This window comes from Eptatretus burgeri, chromosome 13 (genome assembly GCF_056783735.1).
Source record: "Eptatretus burgeri isolate ZD-2024b chromosome 13, Ebu_testis_v1, whole genome shotgun sequence".
Classification (NCBI taxonomy): domain Eukaryota; kingdom Metazoa; phylum Chordata; class Myxini; order Myxiniformes; family Myxinidae; genus Eptatretus; species Eptatretus burgeri.
In genome coordinates this window covers 1883934-1903234 of record NC_140973.1, presented here as the reverse complement: position 1 = coordinate 1903234, position 19301 = coordinate 1883934, and the positions used below count along the sequence as shown (strand labels likewise).

The 19301-nt window shown below is 38.8% G+C and overlaps 1 protein-coding gene across 7 annotated transcripts in view; it reads left to right on the top strand.

Annotated features, from left to right (window-relative positions):
- The window catches only part of LOC147013670 (semaphorin-3A-like), a 138057-nt gene that overhangs the window by 56480 nt on the left and 62276 nt on the right, over window positions 1-19301 (top strand). For all 7 annotated transcript variants that reach the window (XM_085850791.1, XM_085850788.1, XM_085850785.1 and 4 more), the window contains 2 exons: window positions 91-251; window positions 9569-9631. In XM_085850791.1, coding sequence (XP_085706917.1) covers window positions 91-251; window positions 9569-9631 — 224 coding nt within the window. The remainder of the gene's footprint in view (window positions 1-90; window positions 252-9568; window positions 9632-19301) is intronic.

The window sequence follows — 19301 nt, the reverse complement described above, 5'->3', positions numbered from 1 at the left end:
GCCAAGCAGAGCCTGTAAATATGTAAGTAAATGTCAAAGACCCTTATTTTTGAATCGTCTGCGATCCCTGCCTGTGTTGGTTCTTCACAGAGGTGCAGCGTTTAGACGGTGTGCATCACTTCGGATCACAATTCAGCACGGCCAACTTCCATCCTTTCCTGCTGGACTTGGAGCGTGCAAAGCTTTACGTCGGTGCGAGAGACTACCTATTCGCCCTGAACCTTCAGAACATCAGCAGGAATCCACGGAAGGTGCGGTAAAGCAATGTATGCTCCAATGTACGGACGCACTAAATAAGAGAGAGAGAGAGAGAGAGAGAGAGAGAGAGAGAGAGAGAGAGAGAGAGAGAGAGAGAGAGAGAGAGAGAGAGAGAGAGAGAGAGAGAGAGAGAGAGAGAGAGAGAGAGAGAGAGAGAGAGAGAGAGAGAGAGAGAGAGAGAGAGAGAGAGAGAGAGAGAGAGAGAGAGAGAGAGAGAGAGAGAGAGAGAGAGAGAGAGAGAGAGAGAGAGAGAGAGAGAGAGAGAGAGAGAGAGAGAGAGAGAGAGAGAGAGAGAGAGAGAGAGAGAGAGAGAGAGAGAGAGAGAGAGAGAGAGAGAGAGAGAGAGAGAGAGAGAGAGAGAGAGAGAGAGAGAGAGAGAGAGAGAGAGAGAGAGAGAGAGAGAGAGAGAGAGAGAGAGAGAGAGAGAGAGAGAGAGAGAGAGAGAGAGAGAGAGAGAGAGAGAGAGAGAGAGAGAGAGAGAGAGAGAGAGAGAGAGAGAGAGAGAGAGAGAGAGAGAGAGAGAGAGAGAGAGAGAGAGAGAGAGAGAGAGAGAGAGAGAGAGAGAGAGAGAGAGAGAGAGAGAGAGAGAGAGAGAGAGAGAGAGAGAGAGAGAGAGAGAGAGAGAGAGAGAGAGAGAGAGAGAGAGAGAGAGAGAGAGAGAGAGAGAGAGAGAGAGAGAGAGAGAGAGAGAGAGAGAGAGAGAGAGAGAGAGAGAGAGAGAGAGAGAGAGAGAGAGAGAGAGAGAGATCATAAACTTGAGTGAAATTGATGGCGTACCATCGCAAATCCCCATGCTTCTTACCTTGAGTAAAGTTTAACGATTGCAAAAAAGTTTTACCAGAAATGACCCAACATCAAATTTTGAGTTTAAAAAAATCTGCTGTTTTAACCCCTGTGACCCTCAGTCCCCACCACCTGCAGCATGAACCGGGGAACAAATCAAAACAATCATTACATATTCAATGCGTCCCCCATTGTTGATTGTATATATATATATATATATATATATATATATATATATATATATATATATATATATATATGTATATATATATATATATATATATATATATATATATATATATATATATATACATATATATATATATATATATATATATATATATATATATATATATATATATATATATATATATATATATATATATATATATATATATATATATATATATATATATATATATATATATATATATATATATATATATATATATATATATATTATATATGGTTTCATTAAAAAAAATGATTAACATGGACCCGTAATTGCATTTTTTGGTATTTGACCTTTTGACCCCACCCCAGCCTCAGGGGGCAGGGCCAAACATGACACTGCTCTTACACCTTCATGCCATTTGGTGATCATAACTGCCAGGTTTGGTGAATTTCTGCATGACTGTTTAGGAGGAGATAGTGCGACGGATGGACAGACATTCATACACATAGACAGGTGGAGCCGGTGACAATATTCCCCCATTTTTAAGCGGTGAAGGTGCTCCATTATTTAGGTATGTCCTTCCTTACATCCGTCCGTCAAAAATGAAGAACCCTCCTAATCCGCCATGTTTAATTCTGGAGGGTTCTAAAGTGTAATTCTAGAGGGTTCTAGAGGTTAATTCTAACGAGTTCAGATGGGCCATCTGTAATTTTTATTTCACACATTTGACATAAAGCACTCCTTTTATCCAGTGCACCTTCAAAACATTTATAAGCAAATAAGATCACCCTCGGAATGTCTACCATGGTACCTGTAACGAAGTGAAGTATGCATGCAACATAGTAGCAAAAAGCAATATTACACATCCCTGACAATATCTGCTGCTCTTCCTTCGCTCCAATTGGTTCTTCTGACCACGTCCTTGTTAAAGTGGACATCTCTCTGGCTGTTATCAGAGAACCACCTCACCGCCGTCGAGTCTGGCATTTCACTCAAGCCGACTGGCAGGGTCTCCGAGCAGCCATCAAACTTACAGACTGGTCTCCTATCACTACTTTCTCAAACATCAACTCATCCTGGGAATTCTTTCAAAGAAACTTGCTCTCCCTCATGCACAGATTTATCCCCTCTCGTGTTCAGTTGTCTTACCCTTCCTCCCGCCCTTGGTTTACTGAAGCTTGTGGCGAGGCAGTCGTCCTGAAACAACTTGCCTTTGCCTCATGGAAAGCAAACCCAACTGAGGGCAATCTCAGTTCTTTCCACAAAGCTCGGAACAAGTGTGTATCTACCCTCAGGAGAACCAGAAAACAACATCTTTCTCATCTCAAGTCTGAACTCTCATACCTCTCTCCCTCCTCAAAATCCTGGTGGCGTTTAATCAAATCTGTTTCTGGTGTAAGTTCCCCTTCCATCCCCTCCCTTACCTCAAATGGCCGCACTGCTGATTCCACACGTGATAAAGCTGAATGTCTAAACTCGGTGTTTGCAGCTAAATCTTGTGTCCTAAACCCATCACTATCTCTACCCACTTTACCCAGTCGCACCCAACTGTCCCTGGACTCTGTATCCTTTTCTCCTGACAAGGTGGAGAGCTTGCTTTCAAACCTCGAGTCAGATTCTGCAACCGGTCCAGACGGCATCAGCCCACGTGTCCTCAAAGCCTGCTCTTCTGCTCTTGCTCACCCTCTCTCTGTTCTATTCACCCTCTCATTTGCCCAGGGTCATCTGCCATCTGCTTGGAAATCTGCTAACATCACTGCCCTGCATAAAAAAGGTGCAAAAACAGATCCCTATAACTACAGACCAATCAGCCTTCTCCCAATCATCAGCAAGGTGATGGAATCCATCATCGCCTCAGATATGAAATCCTTCCTCTTCTCCAATGGCTTGATTTCCAATCATCAATTTGGTTTCAGACCAGGTCACTCAACCCTGGATATGCTGCTTCTGCTCTCCCATCAATGGATGGAGGTCCTCAATGCCAGACAGGAAATCCGAGCCGTATCCCTGGACATATCACATGCTTTTGACACAGTCTGGCACCCTGCCCTACTCACCAAACTCTCTTCCCATGGTATTCAAGGCCATCTCCACTCATGGCTCGCAGACTTCCTCTCCTGTCGCAGACAACGTGTGGCCCTAAATGGAGTTCTTTCATCCCCTCTTCCTGTGCAGGCTGGAGTTCCTCAAGGTAGCGTTCTGGGCCCTGTTCTTTTTCTGGTTTTCATCAATGATCTCTCGGACTCTCTGGAAAATCCTCTATTTCTCTTTGCCGACGACTCCACCCTCTGCCGTACCATCTGTCATCCCTCAGACCGGCAAGCAGCAGCTTCTTCACTCACTGCAGATCTGGATAAAATCACAAACTGGTCCAACACGTGGAACATGTCTTTCAATCCAGACAAATCTCACACTCTCACTATGTCTCTTCGAAAGGACCGTTTACAAAACCCCCCATCCACTTTCTCAACAATCCTCTGGAAGAAGTCTTTTCTTTCAAGCTTCTAGGTCTCACTATCTGCCATGACCTTTCCTGGGAAAGTCACATTTCCAACCTCGCCTCAAAAGCCAGTCGCCGACTGGGAATCCTCCGTCGTGCTAAGTCCTTCCTCGGCCCTCTTGAGCTCCTGACCACTTACAAAGCTTTTGTCCGTAGCCTGATGGAGTACTGCTCTCCCCTCTGGGCTGGTGCTCCTGCCTCCCACCTTTCTCGGCTTCACGCTGTCGAAACCAGGGCATTTAAGATCATCGGCATCTCCCGCAATGAAGCTGAGTCTTTGGGCCTCTCACTCAATCACCGCAGGTTGGTCGGTGGTCTTTCTGTCTTCTACCGACTCCTCTCCAGCCTTGCCCCCCTGCTCTCTCTGCGATTTGTCCCCACCACATTTCCACAGGGCGCTCAAGGTCCGCCAACAACCCCCTTCTGGTAAAACTACCAAAATCACGAATCACTGCTCATCTTCACTCTTTCATTCCTCTTTTTTCCCGCCTTTGGAATAAACTTCCTCACTCTATTCTTTCCCATTCTTCCCTCCAGGCTTTCAAAACAGCTGTTCACCACCACCTCTTATCTTCCCCCATCCAAATCCTCGATCTTTTCTACCCCCGATAATCCACCCAAGCCCACTTCCTTCATTTCTCCTGCTTTCCTTCCTGAAAGTCCCTGAAATGTCCATCTTCTCTTCGCCATGTTCCCCGTCCCATCCCCATCCCTCTCCCTTCCACAGTTCACCTAATGTGTCTGTTCCCCACTGTTTTGTCCCTTCCACTCCCGCCCCTCTTGTCTCATGCCTCCTTGCTGTGAGTTGTGTGTTAGCTATCATACGAGCCTCGACCAAGGTATACAAAAAAAAAAAAAAAAAAAAAAAAGCAACGACGCAGTGATGCTCAGTCTCGACGGTGTATTATGGAAAGAACATGCACTCAAAACTCAAATGTCTGTGCGTGCGTGTGTGTGTGTGCGTGTGTGCATGTGTGTGTTTGTGGTTAGTTCCATAATGAGTCATAAAAGTAAGTTTGTTTTTTTTAAACCACGGAAGAAGCTAAATGGCCATGAACCGAGCAGCAGCAATAACAATTCCATACGTACGACGTGCGGTATACATGCCTCCTGAATTTTAGGGCGTAGACTCCATGTGATGAAAGATACTCGAGCTCCACTTGCTTTTCTCTGTAATTTACCTCCTTTTACTCCACGAGACACTTGTATGTGCGATGGGAGGCTTGGAGCTCAGTGGCACGTTGGGCGATGAATAACTAGTAGCTTTCTGAGCTCGGCGTGATGAATTTACCGAGTTTGTGATCCCTTTGACGAGCCACTCTGGTGGTCTTTGTTAATAAATATAATAATTACATCCTACCAGACATCGAATGAAAATTTGTCACCAACACATCACTGAGACATATTCCTTTTGATATTCCGTAGTGTTCATTCATTCATCGTCATTGTCAACAAGTCCACAAGCTCAAGTCATATAGTAAACAGAGGCAAGTTAAGAAAATTACTCGGCAAGCCAAAAGAGAGTATGAGAAGGACATGGCTAAGAATATTAAACATAATAACACGGCTTTCTTTAAGTATATCAGGGGAAAAGAACAGGTTAGGACCAGTCTGGGTCCATTGAGGAATAGCACCGGGAGAGTGGTTAGTGATGAAAGTGAGATGGCAGGCTTATTAAACAGGTACTTTTCTCCAACTTTTACACAAGAACAGTTAGGAGAATTGCTAATAGCTGAGAGTATCTATCAAGGAGGTGAGGAAGGGCTTTTACAGAAGATCCAGGTTGGAGTGGAGGAAGTAAAGGAACAGCGAGGTAATCTAAGAGTTGATAAGGCTCCGGGTCCAGATAATATGCACCCGAGAGTATAGATGGAGGTGCTGAGCAGGTAAGCGAGATGTTAACGGATATTTTCAATAGTTTCCTGGAGTCAGGACAGGTGCGGGAGGATTGGAGAGTAGCAAATGTAACATCATTATTTAAGAAAGTATCCAGAGAAGAATTGGGAAACTATAGACCTGCTAGTTTGACTTCATTTGTGGAGAAGGTGTTGGAGACATTAATTAAGGACCGGATGAGGAACCATTTAAACAAATACAAACAAATTAAAGGTAGTCAGTATGGGTTTACCAAAGGTAGTTCCTGTTTAACAAATCTTTTAGAGTTCTATGAAGCAGTGTATGATTGGGTGGATGAGGGAAAGGCAGTGGATATAGTATATCTAGACTTTAAGAAGGTATTTGATAAGGTACCACATCGGAGGTTGTTTGCCAAGGTCAGGGCTTGTGGAGTGGCTGGTCAGGGAGCTAAATGGTTTGGAAACTGGCTTAGTGGTAGGAAGCAAAGAGTGGCTGTGAGAGGGAGGATGTCTTGCTGGGAGGATGTAAGAAGCGGGGTACCTGAGGGATCAGTACTCGGACCATTGCTATTCATTATTTACATCAATGATTTGATTAATGGGGTGAAGAGTAGGCTTTCCAAATTTGCAGATGACACAAAGCTTGGAGGTAAGGGGGATAGTAGAGGGGGTGGTGATCAGATACAGCAAAGTATTGATACTTGTATAGATTGGGCAAAAGATTGGTGATGTAATTTAACCTGAGCAAGTGTAAGGTGTTGGGGATGGGAAAGAACAATGAAAATAGAGATTACAGGATGTAAGCAGTAATTTTGGAGCATGTCACACAGGAGAAGGATCTGGGAGTGGAAACAGATATGGGAGGTAAGCAGGCAGCACAGTGCCAGGCAGTTACAGGTAAAGCAAACAGGGTTTTAGGTTGCATTCGGAGGAGGATCATTTATAAATCAAAAGAGGCGGTGTTAACATTGTACAGGAATTTAGTGAGGGCCACATCTAGAATAGTGTGTGCAGTTTTGGTCACCACAACGTGGGAAGAACATAGATGCCATAAAAGGGATTCAGCATAGGGCTACTAGATTGATTCCAGGCCAAGCTCGACTCAGCTATGAGGAGAGGCTGAAGGAGACAGGGCTTTATTCACTATAAAGGAGGTGGTTAGGAGGAGATATGATAGAGATGTTTAAGATAACGAAGGGTATCGATAAAATAAGTGCAGATGAATTATTCAGCAGAGTAGACAGTGTTAAGACCAGAGGCCATAGCCTGAGAGTAAAGAAGAGGAGAGTTAGGACAGTAATATGGCAGGTGTCTTTTACTCAGAGAGTAGTTAATGCATGGAATGGTCTCCCTGAAAAGGTAGTGGCAGCAGAAACAGTAGATAAGTTTAAATTAGAATTAAATAGGTACCTGTAAGTTATGGAGATGGAGGAGTATAGAGATGTTGGCAGGACTTTTAGGTAGCTTGAGCATTTATTGGTGATTGTTTGCATGTATATGGAGTGCTGTTGGTGGGGGTCTCGTCAAGGGGTGTTGTGTGGTTGATGATGTGTTTTTTTTATCCACGACCGTCTTTGCCCATGCACCCTCCCTGGAAGGAAAGAAAAAAAAATGAAAAAATTACAAAAACAACAAAGAAAACAAAAAACACTTTAAAACTAGAACGACAACCTTCGACGTCGCGACGACTCCAGTATGCCTCTGCCCGCATTATTACATCATTACACATACTTGCACCAAGTTTAATTTAAATCTGTAAACCTCGATTAAAAATCTATAAATTACTAAAACTCTCAACTTGTATGTATGTATGTATGTTCCCGAAATACAGCCAAAACGGTACACGATAGCGCAAAAAGTTTCAGCCCACCTTACTCACCATTTGCCTGTGGTGTGCAGTTTCAAGTTTCGTTCAAATCGGGCAACGGAAAAAATATTTAAAGATCGATTCCCGATTCAGTGAAGTACTCTTCGGGAGAATTTGATCAATGCAAACAACCTCAGTGATATAGTTTGCTGGAGCTATCTTTTTGTTTTTTTCTCTTGAAATGATTTATTTAAAAATCTCAAACATTTAGTATAAACAAAGAACGATTTATTTTTAAGCATAAAATAAACATCGCCATTTTGATCTAATACTTCCATGTTCATTAATAAATAAAATTGTGTTTAGAAGATTACGCACAATAATTTCTTTGACTTTCTTTTCTCCGTTTTGTTTTTTCACATTGACGTGCAATATCAAGTTTTGTTCAAATCAGGCAACGAAAAAAAAATTTTTAAAAAGCAATTCCCGATTCAGTCAAGTACTCTTCGAGATTATTTGATCAATGCAAACAACCTCAGCGGTATAATTCGCTGGAGATATCATTTTTTTTTTAATGATTTTTTAATCAACCACTGTCACAACGGGTTCATGGGTCGTCTAGTATTAAATAATTCTGTCTGCCAGACCATGCATCCGATCAGGTTGAAATTGAAAACATATGTTCCACATATCTACAACATCATAACTGTGACGTTTCACATTTATTGATGAAGCGGTTCAAGAAAAAGTTTTTTTTTTAAATAATTTCATTCAAACCAATATGGCTGCCAGACAATGTGACCAATTAATTATTCGTGAACACCCTGGTATCCCCAAAGCTTGGGGAACATGAGTGAAGTTTCCTCTCGATCTGTCAAGCTGTTCTGGAGAACATTTTAAAACGTTTATTCTTCAAAAAATCACTGCCAAACCATGTGACTTATGACGTCATAGGTGAAGAACTTTTTGTTCCTCATGGATAGGCGATCATACCTGTAATGTTTCACCTCAATCTGTTCAGCCGTTACAGAGAAGAAGATTTTTGAAGGTTTTATGTTAAAAAACAATATGGCTGCGAAACCACGCGACCGATGACATCATCATTTTTTTGCCAATTCCAATTTATCCCGAGATGACCCACATGATTTTTCATACTGATTGGATAAAGCCTTTGACACATGCAATGATGATGTCATAAGGAAGCCACATTTGACATCATCAAAAAAAGCACGTTTGTTTCCCTTGGGTTGTATTTCACATGTGCCAAGTTTCATTTTTTTTTCATGGAGCGGTTTTAGAGATACAAAGGTCCAAAGTTGTTTTTTTTTTCCAAAATGGAGCCACACCATGTGACCTATGATGTCATAATTATCACAAAAACATTCGGCATGAGTAGTAGCATCTATGGTGAAAATTTCATGAAATTTCTACGGTGAAAAACAAAACCATGCCTCCCCACTTCGATACAACCCCACTTCGATCGGTCACCTGACCCACAATGTGCTCTTTATCAAATCAAATTCAGAATGGATGGCTGATCACGTTTTTTTGTTGTTTTGCGGTGATTGGAAAAGGTTTTTTGTCCAACATGGCTGCGAGACCATGTGACCGATGATTTTGACATTTTCAAGAAATATTCTCCATGCCCAGTCGATCATGTTATAAAAAAAAAATATTTCTCTGAAACCACTTAACCATTTGATGGGAGGCTTTGCAGTGATGATCCACTCCTGTTGCTACAAATATTTTATTAAACAATGACCTCATCAGTCACATGATGTGGCAGGAACATTGGTTTTAAGGAAATAATTAAACAATTATTTCTCTGAAACCATTTACTCTATCAATACTATACTTTGCAGTTATGATCCACTGTGCTTCATGCATACATTTGACTTTAAAATGACGTCATCAGTTACGTGGTGAGGCAGCCACATTGGTTTCAAGGAAAATTTAAATTATATTTTGGAAACCGCGTATATTAAAAAGTGTGGGGATAATAATGGATGGTCAAAATTAATTGTTAAAGCAACAGAAAGCTTGAATACATATAAAAAAAAAAAAATATATATATATATATATGTATTTTTATCAGATAATTCCGCTTCTCAATTATTTTCAGTCTTCATGCCAAGAAAAATGCTGCACTCTCCTTTCTCACCTTCTTTCAATCCCTCCACAATCCACAGATTTTTTGGCCAGCAGCTAGTGAGTGGAAAGAAGCATGCCAGGCAGCTGGAAAAAATTCAAAGGTGAGATATGATGATCACCATAGGGATTAATTTCCCCGTGGTACTAAACAAATGTTTCATAAAATTACATACATATATATATATATATATATATATATATATATATGTATACATTCTCATGAAAAACCATCAAAAATGACAGGTCAGAGTTACTTCATTCGAAATAATCAAGAAGAGTGGAAGATATGATATTTCATAGCAAGAAAAAACACTTTTAAAACATGAAATGTACAAATGTGACCCTCTATTCTTTATGTTCTGCAATGTTTTGTTTCGTTTTGACGGTTAAACCTCGTGAGCGTGCCAAAGTCCAAAGCCTCGGCCTAGCATCATGTGCGCTTCTATCTTTTTATCTTGCCAAAACGAAGTTTTGCAAGATATGTTAGTCAGCTTGTATGTTTTTTTTTTGTTTTTTGTTTTTTGTTTTTTTTTTGTTTGTCTGTAATCACGTATAAAAAATTCTGCAGAGCACAGTTATCATCGGAAATTTTTGTAACTTCGCATATCAGAGGCCTATAGAGGTCCCTTTCAGCGCATAAAATTTTGAAGGTCAAGGTCAAAGGTCAAGGTCACTTTGGCGCAAATCAGGGGAGTCGACGAAACCTTATTTTTTGAGTAATTTTGATCGGATCGCCTTCAAACTTCATGGGAATATAGTTCATGGTCTGGCACTCAGCTGATTAATTTTTGGTGATGATTGGCCTTGATCTTCATGGTTAGCACCTCAGGTCAAACATATTTGACCCCAAGGTAAAATTTTCAAGTTTTAGGAACCATATCGTGTAGTACCTCAAATTGAACACCTCGATGAGTGCTTTCTAGATATGTCAAGCTTGAGACATTACGACGTAATTTGGTGACGTTATGAGGCAAAAGCATATTTTTCATGGTTACTCTGTAGAACGATTCTCATCGGAATCTCTCGTAGGCAGATATTCCTCAAGGAGTCGCTCCTGGTGGATAGCAGCTCTGTTCACCTCAGTGTGACCTTAAAGAAGTCACACGTGGTCACCTTTTGGCAAGATACGGGTCACCCTGCGGGTGACATTGGTTTTTTTATTTCTTAGACATTCTATGGATGTGAGTGAACATTCATTTTACTCTGCGCACATTACCCATCATGTACAGCGAATATCACCTCCCTGTGCCTTGTATTTATTATTTTTTAAAATGCTTCTGTACACCGCCCTCACGGCTCACTTTGCAAGTCACTATCTACATTTCCATTGGAAGAGATGGCTAATTACTTTTTTATGGAAAATGTTCTTCAAGTGTTTTTATCCTGAAAAATAGACTGGAGTGAACGCACAGTCATGTTAAAAGATTGGCCTTAAAAACCCTCCTCAAATCGTCCATATGAAGGGGGGCTGATATATATATATATATATATATATATATATATATATATATATATATATATATATATATATATATATATATATATATATATATATATATATATATATATATATATATATATATATATATATATTTATATATATATATATATATATATATATATATATATATATATATATATATATATATATATATATATATATATATATATATATATATATATATATATATATATATATATATATATATATATATATATATATATATATATATATATACATATATATATATATATATATATATATATATATATATATATATTATACATATACTGTATATATATATATATATATATATATATATATATATATATATATATATATAATTGTATATACATATTTATGTACACTAATAGGGTGTGCTTACACATTGTGTAAGCTGACAAACCGTGCTTCCTCGTTGTCTCAGGTCGTTCACTTGCATTTTTTTTCATTATTTATTTATTTTCGTTTATTTTTTTTTAATTTATGGCTGTTGTCCGAAGATTCTGTGATTTTTGCCAGTGTATCAGCTTCGATGACAACAGCGTGTAAAATTTCAGCTTATATATGTACGTGTGTGTGCGTGTGTGTGCGAGGGTGTGTGTGTGTGTGTGTGTGTGTGTGTGTGTGTGTGTGTGTGTGTGTGTGTGTGTGTGTGTGTGTGTGTGTGTGTGTGTGTGTGTGTGTGCAGTGTCTGTCCTGTCCTGTGTTGTCACTGAAATACTCCCTCAAACTTTTGTGAAGTCGTACCAAACTTCTAAGCTGCACCAACCTCTGCCGTCTGTATGTTTTTGAGAACATGGCATTGAGATGTAATTAATAACATGGCATTGAGATGTAATTAATAACATAGCATTGAGATGTAATTAATAACATGGCATTGAGATGTAATTAATAACATGGCATTGAGATGTTTTTAATAACATGGCATTGAAGTGCTTCTAATAACATGGCATTGAGGTGTTTTTAATAACATGGCATTGAGATGTAATTAATAAAATGGCATTCAGATGTTTTTAATAACATGGCAATGAGGTGTTTTTAATAACGTGGCATTGAGGTGTTTTAAATACCATGGCGTTGAGGTGTTTTTAATAAGATGGCATTGAGGTGTTTTTAATAACATGGCATTGAGATGTTTTTAATAACGTGGCCTTGAGGTGTTTTTAATAACGTGGCATTGAGGTGTTTTTAATAATGTGACGTTGAGGTGTTTTAAATACCATGGCGTTGAGGTGTTTTTAATAACATGGCATTGAGGTGTTTTAAATAACATGGCATTGAGATGTTTTTAATAACATGGCATTGAAGTGTTTTTATTAACATGGCAATGAGGTGTTTTTAATAACATGGCATTGAGGTGTTTTAAATAACATGGCATTGAGATGTTTTTAATAACGTGGCATTGAAGTGTTTTTAATAACATGGCGGTGAGGTGTTTTTAATAACGTGGCATTGAGGTGTTTTTAATAACATGACATTGAGGTGTTTTTAATAACATGACATTGAGGTGTTTTAAATAACATGGCTTTGAGGTGTTTTTCATAACATGACATTGAGGTGTTTTAAATAACATGGCATTAAGATGTTTTAAATAACATGACATTGAGATGTTTTTAATAACATGGCATTGAAGTGTTTTTAATAACATGGCATTGAGATGTTTTTAATAACATGGCATTGAGATGTTTTTAATACCATGGCGTTGAGGTGTTTTTAATAACATGGGGTTGAGGTGTTTTTAATAACATGACATTGAGGTGTTTTTAATAACATGACATTGAGGTGTTTTAAATAACATGGCTTTGAGGTGTTTTTCATAACATGACATTGAGGTGTTTTAAATAACATGGCATTAAGATGTTTTAAATAACATGACATTGAGATGTTTTTAATAACATGGCATTGAAGTGTTTTTAATAACATGGCATTGAGATGTTTTTAATCACATGGCATTGAGATGTTTTTAATAACATGGCATTGAAGTGTTTTTAATAACATGGCATTGAGATGTTTTTAATAACATGGCATTGAGATGTTTTTAATACCATGGTGGTGAGGTGTTTTTAATAACTTGGCATTGAGGTGTTTTGAATAACGTGGCGTTGAGGTGTTTTTAATACCATGGTGGTGAGGTGTTTTTAATACCATGGCATTGAGGTGTTTTTAATAACATGGCGTTGAAGTGTTTTTAATACCATGGTGGTGAGGTGTTTTTAATACCATGGCATTGAGGTGTTTTTAATAACATGGCGTTGAAGTATTTTTAATACCATGGTGGTGAGGTGTTTTTAATAACTTGGCATTAAGGTGTTTTTAATAACATGGCAGTGAGGTGTTTTTCATAACATTGCAATGAGGTGTTTTTAATAACATGGCAGTAAGTTGTTTTTAATACCATGGCGATGAGGTGTTTTTAATAACGTGGCGATGAAGTGTTTTTAATAACATGGCGTTGAGGTGTTTTTGATACCATGGTGGTGAGGTGTTTTTGATACCATGGTGGTGAGGTGTTTTTAATAATGTGGTGTTGAGGTGTTTTTAATAACGTGGTTTTGAGGTGTTTTTAATAATATGGCGTTGAGGTGTTTTTAATACCATGGCGATGAGGTGTTTTTAATAACGTGGAGTTGAGGTGTTTTTAATAACATTGCGTTGAAGTGTTTTTAGTAACATGGCAGTGAGGAGTTTTTAATAACGTGGCGATGAAGTGTTTTTAATAACATGGCGATGAGGTGTTTTTAATAACGTGGTGATGAGCTGTTTTTAGTGACGTGGCAGTGAGGTGTTTTTAATACCATGGTGGTGAGGTGTTTTTAATAACGTGGTGTTGAGGTGTTTTTAATAACGTGGTGATGAGGTGTTTTTAATAATGTGGCGATGAGGTGTTTTTAATACCATGGTGGTGAGGTGTTTTAATAATGTGGTGGTGAGGTGTTTTTAATAACGTGGCGATGAGGTTTTTTAATAACATGGCGATGAGGTGTTTTTAATATCATGGCGTTGAAGTTTTTTAGTAACGTGGCAGTGAGGTGTTTTTAATACCATGGTGGTGAGGTGCTTTTAATACCATGGTGTTGAGTTGTTTTTAATACCATGGTGGTGGGGTGTTTTTAATAACGTGGTGTTGAGGTGTTTTTAATACCATGGTGGTGAGGTGTTTTTAATACCATGGTGGTGAGGTATTTTTAATACCATGATGGTGAGGTGTTTTTAATACCATGGTGGTGAGGCGTTTTTAATATCATGGCGTTGAAGTTTTTTAGTAACGTGGCAGTGAGGTGTTTTTAATACCATGGTGGTGAGGTGTTTTTAATAACGTGGTGGTGAGGTGTTTTTAATACCATCGTGGTGAGGTGATTTTAATATCATGGTGTTGAAGTTTTTTAGTACAGTGGCAGTCTGGTGTTTTTAATACCATGGTGGTGAGGTGTTTTTAACAACGTGGTGTTGAGGTGTTTTTAATACCATGGTGGTGAGGTGTTTTTAATAACATGGTGTTGACCTGTTTTTAATACCATGGTGGTGAGGTGTTTTTAATACCATGGTGGTGAGGTGTTTTTAACAACGTGGTGTTGAGGTGTTTTTAATAACGTGATGTTGATGTGTTTTTAATAACATGGCGTTGAAGTTTTTTAGTTACGTGGCAGTGAGGTGTTTTTAATACCATGGTGGTGAGGTGTTTTTAATAACGTGGTGGTGAGGTGTTTTTAATACCATGGTGGTGAGGTGTTTTTAACAACGTGGTGTTGAGGTGTTTTTAATAACGTGATGTTGATGTGTTTTTAATAACATGGGGTTGAAGTTTTTTAGTAACGTCGCAGTGAGGTGTTTTTAATACCATGGTGGTGAGGTGTTTTTAATAACGTGGTGGTGAGGTGTTTTTAATACCATGGTGGTGAGGTGTTTTTAACAACGTGATGTTGAGGTGTTTTTAATAACGTGATGTTGATGTGTTTTTAATAACATGGCGTTGAAGTTTTTTACTAACGTGGCAGTGAGGTGTTTTTAATGCCATGGTGCTGAGGTGTTTTTAATAACGTGGTGGTGAAGTGTTTTTAATACCATGGTGGTGAGGTGTTTTTAACAACGTGGTGTTGAGGTGTTTTTAATAACGTGATGTTGATGTGTTTTTAATAACATGGCGTTGAAGTTTTTTAGTAACGTGTCAGTGAGGTGTTTTTAATGCCATGGTGCTGAGGTGTTTTTAATAACGTGGTGGTGAAGTGTTTTTAATACCATGGTGGTGAGGTGTTTTTAATACCATCGTGGTGAGGTGATTTTAATATCATGGCGTTTTAGTTTTTTAGTACCGTGGCAGTCAGGTGTTTTTCATACCATGGTGGTGAGGTGTTTTTATTAACGTGGTGTTGAGGTGTTTTTAATAACGTGATGTTGATGTGTTTTTAATAACGTGGTGTTGAAGTTTTTTAGTAACGTGGCAGTGAGTTGTTTTTAATACCATGGTGGTGAGGTGTTTTTAATAACGTGGTGTTGAGGTGTTTTTAATACCATGGTGGTGAGGTGTTTTAATAACGTGGTGTTAAGGTGTTTTTAATACCATGGTCGTGAGGTGTTTTTAATACCATGGTGGTGAGGTGTTTTTAATATCATGGCGTTGAAGTTTTTTAGTAACGTGGCAGTGAGGTGTTTTTAATACCATGGTGGTGAGGTGTTTTTAATACCATGGTGGTGAAGTGTTTTTAATAACGTGGTGTTGAAGTTTTTTAGTAACGTGGCAGTGAGGTGTTTTTAATACCATGGTGGTGAGGTGTTTTTAATAACGTGGTGGTGAGGTGTTTTTAATACCATGGTGTTGAGGTGTTTTTAACAACGTGGTGTTGAGGTGTTTTTAATACCATGGTGGTGAGGTGTTTTAATACCATGGTGGTGAGGTGTTTTAATACCATGGTGGTGAGGTGTTTTTAACAACGTGGTGTTGAGGTGTTTTTAATACCATGGTGGTGAGGTGTTTTTAACAACGTGGTGTTGACCTGTTTTTAATACCATGGTGGTGAGGTGTTTTTAACAACGTGGTGTTGAGGTGTTTTTAATACCATGGTGGTGAGGTGTTTTTAACAACGTGGTGTTGACCTGTTTTTAATACCATGGTGGTGAGGTGTTTTTAATACCATGGTGGTGAGGTGTTTTTAATACCATGGTGGTGAGGTGTTTTTAACAACGTGGTGTTGAGGTGTTTTTAATAACGTGATGTTGATGTCTTTTTAATAACATGGCGCTGAAGTTTTTTAGTAACGTCGCAGTGAGGTGTTTGTAATACCATGGTGGTGAGGTGTTTTTAATACCATGGTGGTGAGGTGTTTTTAATACCATGGTGGTGAGGTGTTTTTAATACCATGGTGGTGAGGTGTTTTTAATACCATGGTGGTGAGGTGCTTTTAATATCATGGTGGTGAGGTGTTTTTAATACCATGGTGGTGAGGTGCTTTTAATATCATGGCGTTGAAGTTTTTTAGTAACGTGGAAGTGAGGTGTTTTTAATACCATGGTGGTGAGGTGTTTTTAATACCATGGTGGTGAGGTGATTTTAACAACGTGGTGTTGAGGTGTTTTTAATAACGTGATGTTGATGTGTTTTTAATAACATGGTGTTGAAGTTTTTTAGTAACGTGGCAGTGAGGTGTTTTTAATACCATGGTGGTGAGGTGATTTTAATACCATGGTGGTGAGGTGTTTTTAATACCATCGTGGTGAGGTGATTTTAATATCATGGTGGTGAGGTGTTTTTAATACCATGGTGGTGAGGTGTTTTTAATACCATGGTGGTGAGGTGTTTTTAATACCATGGTGGTGAGGTGTTTTTAATACCATGGTGGTGAGGTGTTTTTAATACCATGGTGGTGAGGTGTTTTTAATACCATGGTGGTGAGGTGTTTTTAACAACGTGGTGTTGAGGTGTTTTTAATAACGTGATGTTGATGTCTTTTTAATAACATGGCGCTGAAGTTTTTTAGTAACGTGGCAGTGAGGTGTTTTTAATACCATGGTGGTGAGGTGTTTTTAATACCATGGTGGTGAGGTGTTTTTAATTCCATGGTGGTGAGGTGTTTTTAATACCATGGTGGTGAGGTGTTTTTGATACCATGGTGGTGAGGTGCTTTTAATATCATGGTGGTGAGGTGTTTTTAATACCATGGTGGTGAGGTGCTTTTAATATCATGGCGTTGAAGTTTTTTAGTAACGTGGAAGTGAGGTGTTTTTATTACCATGGTGGTGAGGTGTTTTTAATACCATGGTGGTGAGGTGATTTTAACAATGTGGTGTTGAGGTGTTTTTAATAACGTGATGTTGATGTGTTTTTAATAACATGGTGTTGAAGTTTTTTAGTAACGTGGCAGTGAGGTGTTTTTAATACCATGGTGGTGAGGTGATTTTAATACCATCATGGTGAGGTGTTTTTAATACCATCGTGGTGAGGTGATTTTAATATCATGGTGGTGAGGTGTTTTTAATACCATGGTGGTGAGGTGTTTTTAATACCATGGTGGTGAGGTGTTTTTAATACCATGGTGGTGAGGTGTTTTTAATACCATGGTGGTGAGGTGTTTTTAATACCATGGTGGTGAGGTGTTTTTAATACCATGGTGGTGAGGTGTTTTTAATACCATGGTGGTGAGGTGTTTTTAATAACATGGCGGTGTTTGCCCACTGTAGCGACGTGTGGTGAGGTGAGCGTAGCAAGCCGATCCACGCTTGTACCATACGTACTTATTGTTACATGGAATTGAGGAGGGATCCATAGGTAGTTCATTTTTAATTAATTTGTAAAAATTTCTAAAAACATGTTTTCACTTTGTTATTATGGAGTATTTTGTGTGGATTGGTGAAACCTTTTTTATATTTAATCCATTATAAATTCAGGCTGTAACAGAACAAAATGCGACAAAAGTCGAGGGGTGTCAATACTTTCTCAAGGCACTGTATCGTTTTTAGCCCAATCTCACAAAATGGTGAAGAATCACTTTTTAAAATTCTCCAATTTCGATTCGGATCTTCATCAAAATCTAATCATTTCATCCTTGTCAGACACCCAGCCTGTCCAACAAATTTCGTCGGAATCCGTCCATTACTTTTTCAGATATCCTGCTCACAGATGGACAAACAAATCGACAGGGATGAAAACACAGCACCCGTCCCCCTTCGATGACACAAGTTTTGAAGGAGAAATTGTGCGTGTTCAGCTCTGTAGTTAGTCCACCTCAGAAATACTTCCCCTATGTGCTGTTATTGTACATTATAATAGTATATATTTGCTTTTCATATATCCATTAATAAATTGCCTTTCATGGAATAGCAAGCTCCTCTCTCAGTTCTGTGACTTAGGTATGCAGAACAACATCAGTGACCTCGGGAGACAATTTAATGTGAATTACAAAGACATTAATGGATGACAGACAGACATATATAATATATGGGATTATACGAGATTTGAACCCGATTCCAATTTTGAGGATCATGAGCTATCACTTCGATTGGAAATGCTAATCAGTGCATAATCTTTTTATATGAGCAAAGGACTTATCTCTGAACTCCTCCAGGGAGGTATTTTGTGGGATGTTTTAATATTTATTTACAAACTATGGTATTCCATCATGGTACGTGGCTGACCTCCCAAGTTTTGACTCGGTAATGCAATGCAAGTACTAAGTGTAATCCTCGTGCCTCGTGGCCAAGTTCTATACATGTGAAACCACCCCATTTGTACTGTTTTGTACTCATAAAAGGCCTCCCTCATGGGGGATATTTATTTCACTCTCTTCTCTCTTTCTCATTTTCACAATCTGATTCGAGTTTCTTTTATGAATCTATTTTGTAACATAACGACCACAGTGGTTATGGAGGAACCAAACAATCCTTTATTTCTTATGAGATGGCACTTTATTCTTCACAATCATAACAGTACAGGCTCGGACTCTCTTTCCCATGTGCTAATGCTTAAAAACGTCTTTCAATCGTACATCAGTGTTCCTCTGTCCGAATCTGCATCTCATCTGTCTCTGCACATTAACTGCAAAACTCCCAGGAATGTGGCTGGGAAGGGATGGGAACTAACCAGGCACAAACTGGAATTAAATACAGTACTGGATCTGGATTATCGGGACAAGAGACAATCATTCAAATTTTCATATTCAAACCATTATGTTACCTCCCCTTCCCTTTCCCCCAAACCACCCCCCCTTTCCCTCCACACAATGAAGTGCAACCTCAAAAAGAAATGTGGAATACGAGCGTAGGTAACCATATCGAGC